The sequence below is a fragment of the Haliaeetus leucocephalus genome, unplaced genomic scaffold (assembly GCF_000737465.1).
Source record: "Haliaeetus leucocephalus isolate CR32 unplaced genomic scaffold, Haliaeetus_leucocephalus-4.0 Scaffold830, whole genome shotgun sequence".
Lineage (NCBI taxonomy): Eukaryota > Metazoa > Chordata > Aves > Accipitriformes > Accipitridae > Haliaeetus > Haliaeetus leucocephalus.
Window position 1 is genome coordinate 3,563,799 of NW_010973266.1, and position 13,189 is coordinate 3,576,987.

General features: G+C 43.9%; 1 protein-coding gene across 2 annotated transcripts in view; it reads left to right on the forward strand.

The window, feature by feature from the left end:
- The window catches only part of ADAM12 (ADAM metallopeptidase domain 12), a 185,293-nt gene continuing 172,104 nt past the window's right edge, over window positions 1-13,189 (forward strand). For both annotated transcript variants that reach the window (XM_010581959.1, XM_010581960.1), the window contains exon 1: window positions 1-118. In XM_010581959.1, the coding sequence (XP_010580261.1) occupies window positions 1-118 (118 nt within the window). The remainder of the gene's footprint in view (window positions 119-13,189) is intronic.

Consider the following 13,189-nt stretch of genomic DNA (forward strand, 5'->3'; position numbering starts at 1 on the left):
ATGTCAAAGCGTCTCCATGCAGAGCAGCAGCGCTTCCCTCCTCCGCACCCCCCAGCCCAGATTTCCATGCTGCTGCTGAGCCTCAGCTGGCTCTTCTTAGCATCCCCCAGAGCTCAAGGTAAGTTAGCGAGATCTAAAAAGAGCTGCTTTTTTCTTTTTTAAATTTAATTTCATTTTTTTTCCTGCACTACTTCCTCACCCCACGCTCCATTTTAAGGGCGCTAGCAGCAGAGAAACGCTTTTTTTTTTAACCAAGTCAGCGCACCCAGCAGCGGCCCCCGCTTCCCCCCCCGCCGCTGACTTTGCGCCCCCCGCCGCGTTTCTTCCGCCCCCCCCGTCCCCGCTTCGCTCCGCGGTTGCGGGGGGGGGGAAGCTCGGCGTCCCGGCACCGGGCTGGGACCGCGTAACTCCCGCTCCTCTGCGCGGAGTGAGGATTTCCAAGGCTTTCCCGGAAAAAAACTCAGGTTTGCAGCCCCCGGACCCTCCCCCCCCAACCCCAACCCCACTCGTGTCCGTGCCCCGGGGGGGTCCCCGCTGCGGGGGGGGGAGCAGATATCCCCTAAAAAACACCCCCCCCTCCGCGGGCTGAGGCTGAATTCAGGGTTTGAGACGATTCTCAGAGTTTGGACTCTTGTTTTCAGCTGGGAAAAAATTGCCTGAAAAAAGCCAAATACTGATGGTAAAAGCGTTCCTGCTGGGTAAAAGTTGAGTCGCCGCTACGTTCATTCAAAGGGAAGGCAAGTCAGGGATCGGTGGCTTCAGTTTTAGAGATGTTTTGCGGTACTGGCTCTGTGCTCTCCATGTTACAGATGGGGGAACAGCCTAGAAAAAGTGATTTGTCTCTTTGTACAGCAAGGCTGGGGCTTATTCAGGAATCACTGGAGGGCCCAGGCCCTGTCCTCTTCATTAAGCGGGAGCTGACAGTGCATATTTTATGTGAGAGAGGGAGGGAGATTCTCCTGTGTAAATATATGTAACGGCGCTGAAGAGTACGCGTGTCCCTATGTGTTACTACAAACTCTTGTCTTGAGGTTTTGTTTTTTTTTTCATTGTAACTTTAAACTTTGTAAATGTTTGCTTGGCTCCAAATTTATGCACAGCAACTTTCACTGGGACTTTGGCTCTGGACTTGCTAAGAGAAAGATAGAGATATACTTTATCATGTTAGCCAGCACGTTGAAATCCTAGGGTAGACAGAGCAAGCTGTTGCATTTAATTGAGCACCTAGGATTTATGCTAATGAATTAACAGGAGTCAAAGCTTTGCTTTGCCTTTGCGAGGGGGTCTTAATTTCTCTTTGTCAACGTTTGTATTTACACCAAATCGGCATAGTGGGGACCAAAGCTGCAGAAATTCTTAGGTAGGTGAAGAGAACTAGGTCCCCAGTTCCCTGGTGGCTGTTCCCTTTGCGTGGGTGGAGGGTGGGCTGGTTTGGGTGGAGGCAGCACGTCCCCCTCCTCTGAGGGTGGGAGCCACCGGGGCTGGCCAGGTCCCTCCACATCTTGGAGGTGTGCTAGGAGAGGGTAAACGTGAGTCCGCATCCAGGAAAATTTGAGATAAGATGCTTCAGGCATTCACGTACGACAGAAATGAAGAAATGAACATACCTCGAAGTAGTTGTCCCTACAATAAAATAAGAGGGCAGACTGTAGGTGGGTTAGATCTAGCAGAGAGATGAGAAAGCGGAATGGTATGTGGGGGTGGAAATCCCATTACCTGTGTTTGGGGATTCCCTAAGAGCCAAGCTGAAGCTCTGAGGTTACGTTTGCACTGAGGGACTAAGCTCTTTGTAAAGTTTGCGTCCGCTGCTCATCATTGTGGTGCCCGTCTTCAGATGTCTAAGCTTGAGCAACAGCGGTGCTTGCTCGCAGCTCAGCTGGATTTTGGGTTCGCTTTGCTACATCTTTCCTACCCCTTTCCATAATGCGCGTACAACTTGCTCTTTTGCATCTGCAGCCAGTGTGCTCAGCGAGCATCCTCTCCTTTAATTCCATTTTTTTTTCCTGTGGAAGTAGAGAACAGCTTTAGCTTTGCCAGAGCATGTGCTGCTTTCTTGGTCGCAGAGGTGCTGAAAGTTACAGCCGCGTGCTTCTAGACCCAGCAAAGCTGCTCGGTGACGAAAAGTCCTCTTAGCTGTGCTGGCACGTGTCTCAACTGGGCGTTTTGAAGCTTTGCAACTTCTACCTCAGCTGGCTTTACTGCTGCGACTGCTCTGGGCCCGGTGTTAGTGATTTGAGGTGCTGCCAGGACATCCTAGTTTTTACATAAACACATGCTTAGTGATTAAGACAGGAGTTCAAGTTATGATATGCCCTGAAAACCGGTTTTGAAACGTGGCAAGAGGCATGCATAATGTGGGACTGCCCTAGTAACAACTCTGATGTTAAACAGAAATTATCAGGTTATGAGCTAGACAACTTAAAAGCAGCCTTGCCACTCACTTTTAGTTTCCTTCCCAATTTTTATGGTTTTACAATTGCCTTTTCCCATTTCCAGTGTTGCTAGCTCTTGGTTGCTGGCTAAGGACCTCACGGACAAAAAGGAAAACTAGCTGAAGTAGCAGCCTCAATGGAGCAAAATGAGCTTTCCTATGCTGGTGGAGGATAATATCTAGTAGGATAAGCTCTGATCTTACAGATTTAGTCAAATGCCTTAAAGTCTATATCTGTATAAGCTTTTTGCAGAGTCAAGGCCTTCCTGTATCTGCAGGGCAGACAATGAAAGTGATGGTGTATAAAGGTAAACTCCAAATTAGTGTGTGTGTAGAAACTCTTAAATCTCTTTTGGATATTAGGTGTTAGCTAGAAGAGCAGCAGAAAAAACCAAAATCCTAAAATTGCTGTTGAAAATTCTGTACCTTCTATTAAAATAACTTTTCTGTCAGATTTTAGTTTTGTTACTGATTGCAACTGCATTGGCTGTAATGGAGATAAATTACAGAAGAAGAAATGGTTCCTTGTCTCTCGCTTTAAACCCGATCTCTCCAACGCATTCCGTGTTTTAGAGCTCACTTTCAAATATTGTCTTCTTTCAAACTGTTCCAGCGTTTGTGGCAGATATTTACGGTCTGTGCATAATCACCTTCTTGTCTGACGATTATCCCTATCAGGTCCCCTGCAGATAGCCTGGCATGAGCTGTCACTGTCCATGGGGCTCCACAGATCCATGCCAAAATCCACCAGCTGAGGATATTTTGCCCACTCTTCAAATCACATTCGCATCATTAACTCTCCCACTCGCTGGGGAGCTGCCGGGTTGCTCGCTGGTGTTTTGTCGGGCATCTCATGTCTTGCTTTCCTTGAGATTTTTGGAAAGGTCGCCAGCCAGCCACAAAGAGCATCCTTGAACTAATGATTGACAGGCTACGTTTTGGGCGGCTTTTCATCCTGCTTGCGGCGCAGAGGCTGCCCCGGTGGCACTTTTCTGGTGACACGGGAGTGACTGCAGCGGCTCAGGGCTGTGTTTATCTGTTACTTCCACTGAGGCTGTCAGCTGCTACCGCTGCTATTGATCTTGAAATTCTGTTTTTTAAAAGGCTGAATTCACGCAAAGGCTTTTTTGGTCCTCCACCGGCCTTGTTCAGACCTCGCACATCCTAATCCTGACAGATTTATCACCGGCGGTCCCTACGTTTCTAACACGTCTCACGCTGCCAGTGCAAATCACCCGAGGAGTCCAGCTGGGCAATTAGCATTCGCGTGCATCCTTTTGGGCAGCACCGTTTGCGCTCTGGGGCTGCGGTGTTGCATGCGAATGGCGAGCAGCAAGCTGCGTTTGCCAAGCAGGCAGCAGGATACGGCCGGCGCGGGATGGAGGAGCAAACCCCCACGCGTGTGTCCAGGGTGTTTTAACCCAGCTTCCGCGGAGGGTGCTGCCAAACCTCCCGTCCGAGAACCTGACTTTTGGAGACTGCGTGTCTGAGGGCTGACGAGGTGGGTTTTCTGTCGACTTTCGCTCTGAGAATTGTTGTAAACCAAGAAGCGACAGTTCTAGGGTGTTTGCAAATAGGTCCGAAATCCTGTTACGTTTATACAGCCAGGCTCTGCTACACCAGCAGGCTCTCCTCAGCTCCGTATCTCACGCAGCATCCAGTCCTGCTAGGGATGCCAGGCCCTTCATGCTAGTCGTATTGGAGGGATTTTTTATTTAATCCTTTTTTTCTGATGGCTTTTTTTCCTCTACAAGTTCTTGTGGTGTACTCCACATCATCTCAGATTTTGTTCTTCCTGTTGCATGCACATTGTACATGCATTTCAAGCAGATCTTCCGATCACTCGTAGGACAAAAGCACATCATCTCCAAAACTTTATGGCACTAAAGGCCTTAATCACACTTGCAGAGGCTTCTCCTAGGCCCTGCTGAGTCTCCAGGGCAAATCTATGACAAACTAAATTAATAATCCACGCCTTGAGTAAGTCTGTTAGAGGGTTGCAGTTGATTCTTGATAGGACGGTGCAGTCCGAAAGGACAATCCCTTTTGTTTCTGGCTAACACAGAGCAAAGTGCTTCAATTGTACTAAATTTTTACCTTTTTGATAAAAGGGTCACACTAACTGAGAAAAGGTGTTGTTTCTTAGGAGAGCCCTGCTCCAGGATGTTGACCCTTCTCTTTTTAGTGTCACGTAAGAGGGTGAGACTACGTTGATATCGAGTGTGATGTCGGCATCGGTGACAAGAACGTGACTTGATGAACTGCATCATCTAATCAGAAATGCTGACTCCTCTGCTGAAACACTTCATGTTGTTTCATTAATTTTTTACACCCCATATAAATTAGTTTGCTGCTTTCCATGACTTGGAGCTAGGATGACAAATATTTGGTTAGATTTGGGGGGGGGGATCGTGCATTCACAAGGTCAACATGATGAAACCGTTGATTAGATGAACACATTCTTTCTTGTCCAAAATATATGATCTAATAAGGCAAGAAATGAAATGTTTCATGACCTGTTAACCATGCTGGATGATAAACAGCAAGACATAAAAAGCTGGATGCAGAATTTGGCACAAAAGAATCTTTAACTAGTTTATTTTGAGACGTTTGTTAAGAGGAATTTTGTCAGTCCCTGTAAATTTAGTCTAATAGTACATGTCATATGCATTAAGTGAAAAACCTTCTTCTGACAATGGTGAAATTTCGCTGTTTTCTTACTTCTATTTAATGTGTTCTAATTCTGAAAACAGCTGATCAAGCAAGAGAAATAAACCTCATGTGTGACTGCTTACCTTTGAAGGAATACATTAGAATATAAACCACCAAATCCAAGTGTTTACGGGATTTCATTTTGATATAGGCATGTAAAGAAAAAAAATTAAAAAAATAAAAACCCTGGACTTTGTCATAATGCTACAATTAATAAGGTGAGCATATGGGCCTGAGCGTGCGTGGAGCTGAGCATCCCCAATATCTTTATTCAGCAGCACTGTCTGTGTGCAGCGATGGTAGTGTGCTAAAGATCCTCTGTTGCTTCAAGGATTAGAAGACGTGAGGAGGAGAACTATTCAGTCCAGGTTATTTAAGTCTATATTGCATCCCTTTTCTGCCATTGAGAGCACTGCAGTGACAGAGCCACAGCTGAGAATAAAATGTGGCCTCTGCAGCTTCTAGGGAAGGATACAGCATCTCACTTCTGATTCACGTTCCTTTTTGAATTGGAAGGCATAAAACTGTATCCAGGTTAAAAACCGCTCTTGCATTTTGACAGGGTTTTTAAAGCATGAGGTAAGCATTCCAAGTGAAAGAGTATTTATTTCTTCATCTATTGCCTCTTAAGTGAGGAAAATGCACCCCACTGAAGATACACTTTGGGTGAACACTTGTGGCTGAGGGGAAAGGGCAGGGTCATTGCAGAAGAAATCTTCACACTTTAGAAAGAAGGAGCTTGTCTATTTATTTTGTGTCGTGTACGTTCCTTGTCTGTGGGTCTGATCCTCAGCTGGGATCGGTACAACCTGGTGCTGATGTTCTGTGCTATTCATTTAAAATCTGCTTGACAGGATCAGACGCTAGATGAGCAAAGCTGTCTTAGTGACCCAGGGAGATATCTTGCCCTGAGGAAACAATAAAAATAAATGTTCATTGCTCCTGTAGCTTATCTCCTGAAGAAGCCTGTGAAAGTCAGGAGTTATGGACCGATCCAGTGCTTATGGTGACATTTGTTGTAAGGTCACACACATAAACCTGAGCAGGATAGGTGTCTTCAAGAACATTAAGTAACTCTAAGTTTTCTGTTCATTCACGTTTCAAAAAATAGGAAGGCAAACTTCAGTGACAGCTTATGTTAGTACAGGTGCAGTTAATTTTTCTTTTTCTGCTGTTGTGTAATGCGAGTAGCAGGTATTCCCCATACAAACAAAAAAGCATGATGGATGATTAACTCCCCAGCCCAGTAGATCATTTGCTAGGCTTGGGAAAGAACTACAAATCATTTCCCATGCACGTTTACCTAAATTAATACTGAAATTTGCTTCAGCTGGATTTGCTGGGTTTTCGGTGTGATTTCCCAGAGAACATCTGAACGAAGGATTTGTGTGCATGTGACGAGCACAACTCAAACTCCCACTCAATAGTTTTTTTTCACCGATGATTGTATATGGGAAGGAACATCCCTCAATACAGCTATGCTAAAGGTTCCTTGTACTCAGTGAGGGAGGCTAGTAAATCATTGGAGAAAAGGATTGTACTGTACCTTTTAAAAGACCAAGAGGAAATTGTATTTTGGGGAGTAATTTTGAATTTTGTTCAGTGGAAAGCGGCCTTTCTCAAGGGTTTGAGGAGCAGAGCTGGAGACGAACTCTGGATCTGGATGTCAGTTTACTTATGTGGACTCATTGCTGAAAAGTGAATATATTCTGTACTTTTTTCTTTGACATTGGAGCTCTATGGATTAGTTGTGTCTGTGCTTGTAAAGCACAGGTTACTTTTTCTCTTCCTGAGTAAGTGTTTTTGTTAGGTGCTGCCTTGCTGATGCTGGCGGGTGTGAGGCTGAGTTTATAATCCACATGAGAATCTCTGGGACTGGGATCCTTTGGGGAAGGAGCAGCTGTTTAGAAAGAACCAGATGTGCCCCAGTAGTGCCTATGCTAGGACGATGCTGGGGTGATGCTGGGTTAAGATGAGACATCCTTCACTATGGCATCCTGGAAATACCTGTGGGAAAGGCATTGTGAAACCCTTGGTATTTTTCACCTGTTATTAGTCCTGTCCTGCTAGTTTTCACGAGAAACATTGGTGCAGTCGTTGTATATGGTGTGCATCATGACTTGGAAAAGAAGCAAGCTTCAAACAGGTTCTGCTGCAAGAGGACAGAAGTTCTCCAAAGCCCTTATGTCATTTACTTTTCAAAGCTACTTTGGGTTTGAATCTTGCATTTACAACTCGCCCTCTTCCGTGAACTCCAAGCACTGAGCTCTTCCGTGGGGGGGAACCTCTCAATACGTACCCATGACCTGGTGTGCCGAAATGCCCTCCGGTTCAATGCTTCACAGCTTTCTCTCTCTCATATTTTGAAATGTTCTCTTCTAGGAAAAAAAGACAACGTTGTCTTTGGACTGGCCCTGAATAGTAATTCTTCAGTCAAACATAACAACATCACAAATGAGGCCGGACAGCTGTTTCCCAACTATAGTATATGTATATATTCTATACACGTAATAAAGCTTGGTTTTCACTATTTGAAATGTTCTGCAGTTTCCCTGCCCCCTCCTGCAGTCAATGGCAAATGTTGTTCTCAAAACTCCACTTGTCACATTTTGTTCTCGAGAACAGGGAGGATATTGAGATATACTGGCTTCTTTCCTTGAGTGCATTTCAATATGTATTTTGTATAATGAGAGCCCAAATCCTTCTCACATTACTTATGCTTTAATCACGCTGTGCTCTCCCAAGATTGCTTTAATCGCATTTGCATCAGCAGGAGTAACTCTGTACGATAAGCAATATTTCATCTGCAAACAGAGGGGACCGATCTCGGGCGCGTGATGAGGAAGGAACTGGCTGTCCTGGATTTGTTACAGCGCAGCTCTCTAGCAAAGAACGGTGTACCATCCTGATTCGGGAAATAGATACTCAAGAATTAGAATGAACAAAAGCTATTTTTACAGTTTTCTTGAGGACCTGTCAAGTGTGATAGTTCCCTTTTAATTTTCTAGTAAATGGCTTTTTGGCATGTGTTAACTCCCAAGAAGCGCGATGCTGCCTAGTGCAGCAGACATCATTTTGTACTTTAGCCATGACATTACCGTATATGAGAACTGAAAAGTTATATAGATATTACACCAATATATAAACCATGTGTGTTAGAAAGACAAGTTCAGTTTTGAAATATTTGACTTAGCTATGCTTTTCACTTTCAATCTGTGCCAAACATGTGCTTGAATGACTGATGGAGTCATATGGTTCCCTGAATAAAGCACTTTATTGTGCGCAGACTTAGAGCCTTCCAACAGTTGTATTACAGAAGCTTGAAGATTAAGATGATCCAACTGCTTAGGGGGTATGGTCCACAATGAACATTTTATTTTTCTTTTTTTCCCTCTCTCTCTCTATTTTTCGCCTTAAAATGTGTCATTAGTTTGTTCAGCTGGTCGCGCAGTGACACTGACCGCAGAGCCTTTGGTGGAGAAGAACAGCAAGTTACCTTCAAATTTAAGCTTTCACTCCCGTGTCCATATTAAAATGTTGAACACATGACTTTTTCCATGGAGTTTATGGGATTTTGTGGGGGAGGGGTGGGAGGGCTGTTTCCTGTCGCAGATTATTTCATCAGCAGAATTGGATTTAGGAAGGGAATAACTCATGCAAGAACAAGTGATGACAGGAGATAGTTCTTAGAATTATAAAACTGAAATATTAAAAAGCGTGTTTTTGATGCTGTTTAGTTAAGGGGGATCAGTGTGTCTCAAACTCCTATTTCTCATCCGAGCAGTCAGGGCTCGTGAAGCTGCTTAGTGTGAAAGATCAAGTGGACGCGCTGCAAAGTCGTACACAGATCAGTTCAAAGTTGACAGACCTGTCAAGCTGGAGAAAGGATCTTTTTCCATTAGAAGCAGAAAGAACAGAAAATTAAATTCAGAAATGCGTGGTCTTGCTGCTGCCTGTCCTCAGGCTCATCAAAGACCTTTGCTGACTTTTGATGTTTTAAAAATTTTGTACATGAGTAGTAATTTTGCAATGTGAAGGAAAAGACAAGATTCGAGCCCAAGAAGATCCATGGAATTTGTTGCTTTCCAAAAGTTACTTGTGCTTAAATGCCTGAGGTCTTGGTTTTGGGAATGGGGGAGGAGTGAGAAACAAGTAAAACTTTGTGTTTAGTTAGGTGGCTTGCCTTTTTTTTTTTTTTTTTTTTTTAAAGAATTATTTTCCAGGCAGGCCATGAAAGGACTAACTTTACTAGATTTTGTAGAAAGACTCAATGTACTGCTTAGATGTGCAAAGGTTAGTTGGAAAAATAATTTATGATTTTGAACTAATAAAAACTTTACTGCAGGAGATAAGATTTTTATTTTATGCACAGTCAAATCTTGCCCAGACTTTTGTGCTTACACACAGATGAGGGCAGATTCTGGCATGTTATGTGCTTTTTTAAAGCTGTGTAAATGCTGTCAGTGGGATAATGGGATGTACCTTATCAGTGTGGTGGAGTTTCTGATTTTTGTCCCTTCTTTTGAGAGGGTGTCTGTGTTTTCAGCTGGTGGTTAGTGTAAAATTTAAGATGGATGGATGGTTGACTTTAAGGCAAGCTATTGCTTATTTGACCCTATGCAAGTTACTGGGCTTTCTTTCTTTAACCATTATGCACTGGAAGTTGTGTACTGCTTTATTTTGCAGCATTTTCATATTTCTTATCAGATATTATTATATTTTGCTTTTTTGTTGTGTTAATAAGTGGCAGTTTACTATTTTTCCTGTCAAATAGAATGGGTACCATTCTAGAAGGTGGTTTCAGCAAGATCTCTGCCTGGATAATGTTTAGCTTGGGTAATGTTTTGGCTTTTGCTAGAAGATGGAGTGAAATAGAGGACTGGAAGAACACGTCCCCACTCCTTGGCCAGATAGTTGGATAGTTGACACTTTTTTTTTTTTTTTTTTTTTGGCATGATATAATCTGAGTCCTAATGTTAACAATTTCCATTTAAAGCAAGTTGATGTTTAATTTTTTTTTCCCTTGATGCACAAGAGCTGGATGCGATCCTCTTTGCTCAGAAGTTCTATACTGCAATCCTATCTAACTCTATGTACAGCCACTTTATATTCTTTCCACCTATAAATATATCAGCACTGGCAAGATAAATACCAAGAGGTATATAAAGCTAAAGGACAACCGTGGGTCCTGTCATCTTTGGTTTTCTAGATTATGCAAAATAATTCTTCTAGTTCCTTTCTTGTATTTCAGTCTTTCCACTTCCCTGCTCACCCTGGCAGCCTTTCCAGTCCACCAGCTCCAGGCTGAATTAATCTTTCATGAATGTAGGTGAGGAGAAATGCCCGCGGTATTCCAGATGTGCTTCTATCGCTTACTCTCAGGAGTAACTTTAATATCTGATATTCACTGGAAAAACCTCTTTTGACTCATTGTTCCAGGACTGTCTTTGCTTCATGTGACATCAATGTTACACTGAATAGCATGTATGGGTCTTTCTGGTGTCGTTTGCCTTTGAAGATTGCTGCTTAGAGCAGAAAACTTACTAGTCCCTAAGGGTACGACCCTCCATTCTGTACTACTTGGTTTCAGCCCTTTGCTCCAGCCTGCAAGTTATTGGATTCTTTTGTAATATTCCTGTCCTTCTCCGTGCAGACATCGTCTCCTAACTTGGAGCACTGGATTTCAGGAGGACACTTGGGCACATCGAGTAAAGGTTGCTGACAGAAATACTAAGACTGATCCTAATACATTTTCTTACTGAACTTTGATGGAAACCTTCCTTTACCTGGTTGGTTAGCGATGTGCTTGGTGGGTAGTCTCTACTCCTTACCCAGTTTCACCCCCTTCTTAAATTTCCTGAGTTCACCCCCATCTTGAAGGGGCAAATGCTTGGTCCTCCTCTCTCAGTGTGTAAGCTTGATCATTTTGGATTAAAACTTTCTACTTTGAGTCTGGAGGTGATAAAAGAATTGTCCCGACTAAGACATGAGAGAAAAGTGACCGACGAGGGGGATAAAGCTCTTTCCCATCTGATGGGCATCCCTGCCGGTTCTATTGGGATTCCTGCCCAGCTTGCTAGGGCTGGTGGCACAGAGCAGAGCCAAGGTATCCTGGGCTATGGGGAAGCTGTCTGGCAGCAAAACTAATTGCCGATGGTCCAGTGAGTGCTGGATGCAGGCACGTATATTGCCCTTCCTCCATAGGAAGGAACCATCCAAATGACCCGTCCGAATCGTGGATCCCACTGACTGTGAATTAAGCTGAGGAAGCTGAAGACAACAAGGAGGGAAATGGATAAAGTACGCCCTTTCTGTCTTCCACGGCGTTGCCAAAGCCCTGCGATACTGAGCAGTGCCGTTAGCTGTTTTCAGTTTGCAGGAAGATTACTCAGTTCTATTATTCTTTTCTATCCTAAGATTATTCTGGTGCATTCGTGTTTTGTTGCAGAGGGAAAAGTAGATAGGCTGTGACTTACAATTTCGAGCCCATTTGTAATATGAAAGGTAACATAATGACAATATAATTTAATTTAATTTAGCCTTTTTTAGTCCGCCGCTAGTGTTATTTTCATAACTCGGCAGTAACTGCAGCGGGTGACGTGAAGGGTGTCTGGGCGCGATGTGCCGGGGAGAGGGCTGTGTCGGGGCTGGAGATGGGCATCCCACAGCATCGCTGGGGCTGGGGCCATCGGCCCTGGACTGGGCTTTAGTGGGGTGCTGGGGCTGTAAGAGCCCTTGGGTGCCTCGGGACCCTAAAAGAATCATGTTAATCATGTCCCACATGTGGGACAAGATGTGCGGATGGGACTCCCAGAAGGCGCACATCCACAATGGGAAGGAAGCACAGCATCATGCGTTGGCTTTGTTGTAAATCTGTACGTTCAGAGATGGATGGTATTTATAAAACTCCCCCAGGTCTGACTCCTCTCTCCTGTGCCGTGCCAGGGGAGCAAAACCAGCACTAGCAGGACAGCAGGGGTGTGCAGCTGGGGGGTCATTTTCTTTTTTTTCCTTCCACTTCAGCCTATTTTATCCAGATCCACTCAGTATTGAGAGCATTCACCTTTTTGTTTATCATAAGGACAAATAAATTGCACTGCCTGGCTAAAAGCTTATTAATTTTAAGTAAATGCAAATCTGAAGTGTGTCTGGGCTTCTTCAGGAGGCAGCAGCCGTTAAACAAAGATGTCACGTTGCATGCTTGGAGTTTATTTTGCACAGAGCTTGGAGGAACCGAAATACAAAGCAAAAAGATGAGAATTATTTTTAACTTCCTTGCCAACAAGTCCTTGTATGATACTGTGCAAAGAAGAAAAGTTGTAGAAGTACATGGCAGATGAAAAATATTTAAGCCGCACAAAAGTCACTGACAGATAACATCTACTCATCTCACCATTTGTACAAAGTATCTTTTATATTACTGAAAAAAAAAAAAAAAGAATAAAGGGCGCTACATCAGCTTGTGGGCTGCTTGTGGATCAAAAGCATTACCTTCAGTGCAGGCTGAAAATAGAAAACAGATAGACACAACTGTGAAGTTTTTCATGTGAAAAAGTGGGAGGCGAGCTTGCGTCAGGAAGAACTGGACAGAATTTCACTGAAATGGAAAATAAGTAGGTGAGTAAGTAGGTGCATGTGACACAAAAGATAGGAAACCTGGGTCTAATAAAAGTTTCTGGTAATACAGATGGCCTGATTTTCTTCCCCTCTCATGACACGTTACCAAAATTTAAATTCTCTGATTTCAATTATTACACTATTTATATTGCTGTAATACCAAGAGTCCCCGTAGAGAAGAGGCCTCATTATTAATGTAATGCAAACAACTCTAATGGTTCCAGCTTCAAAGAAATCATAATGAAAATGGGTAAAGGAGATGAAGAGTGGCAGAGAGGAAATACCAGCACGTCTACGCACATGAAGAACTGCAGCACTGGGAGCTCGCTGGATGTGATCAAGGTGATGGAAACCCTTCATTAGGGCAGATGTCCAGTCCCATCCCGTCGCGTTCCTCTCGCGGTGCCCCTCGGATGCTCTTTGGGAGGG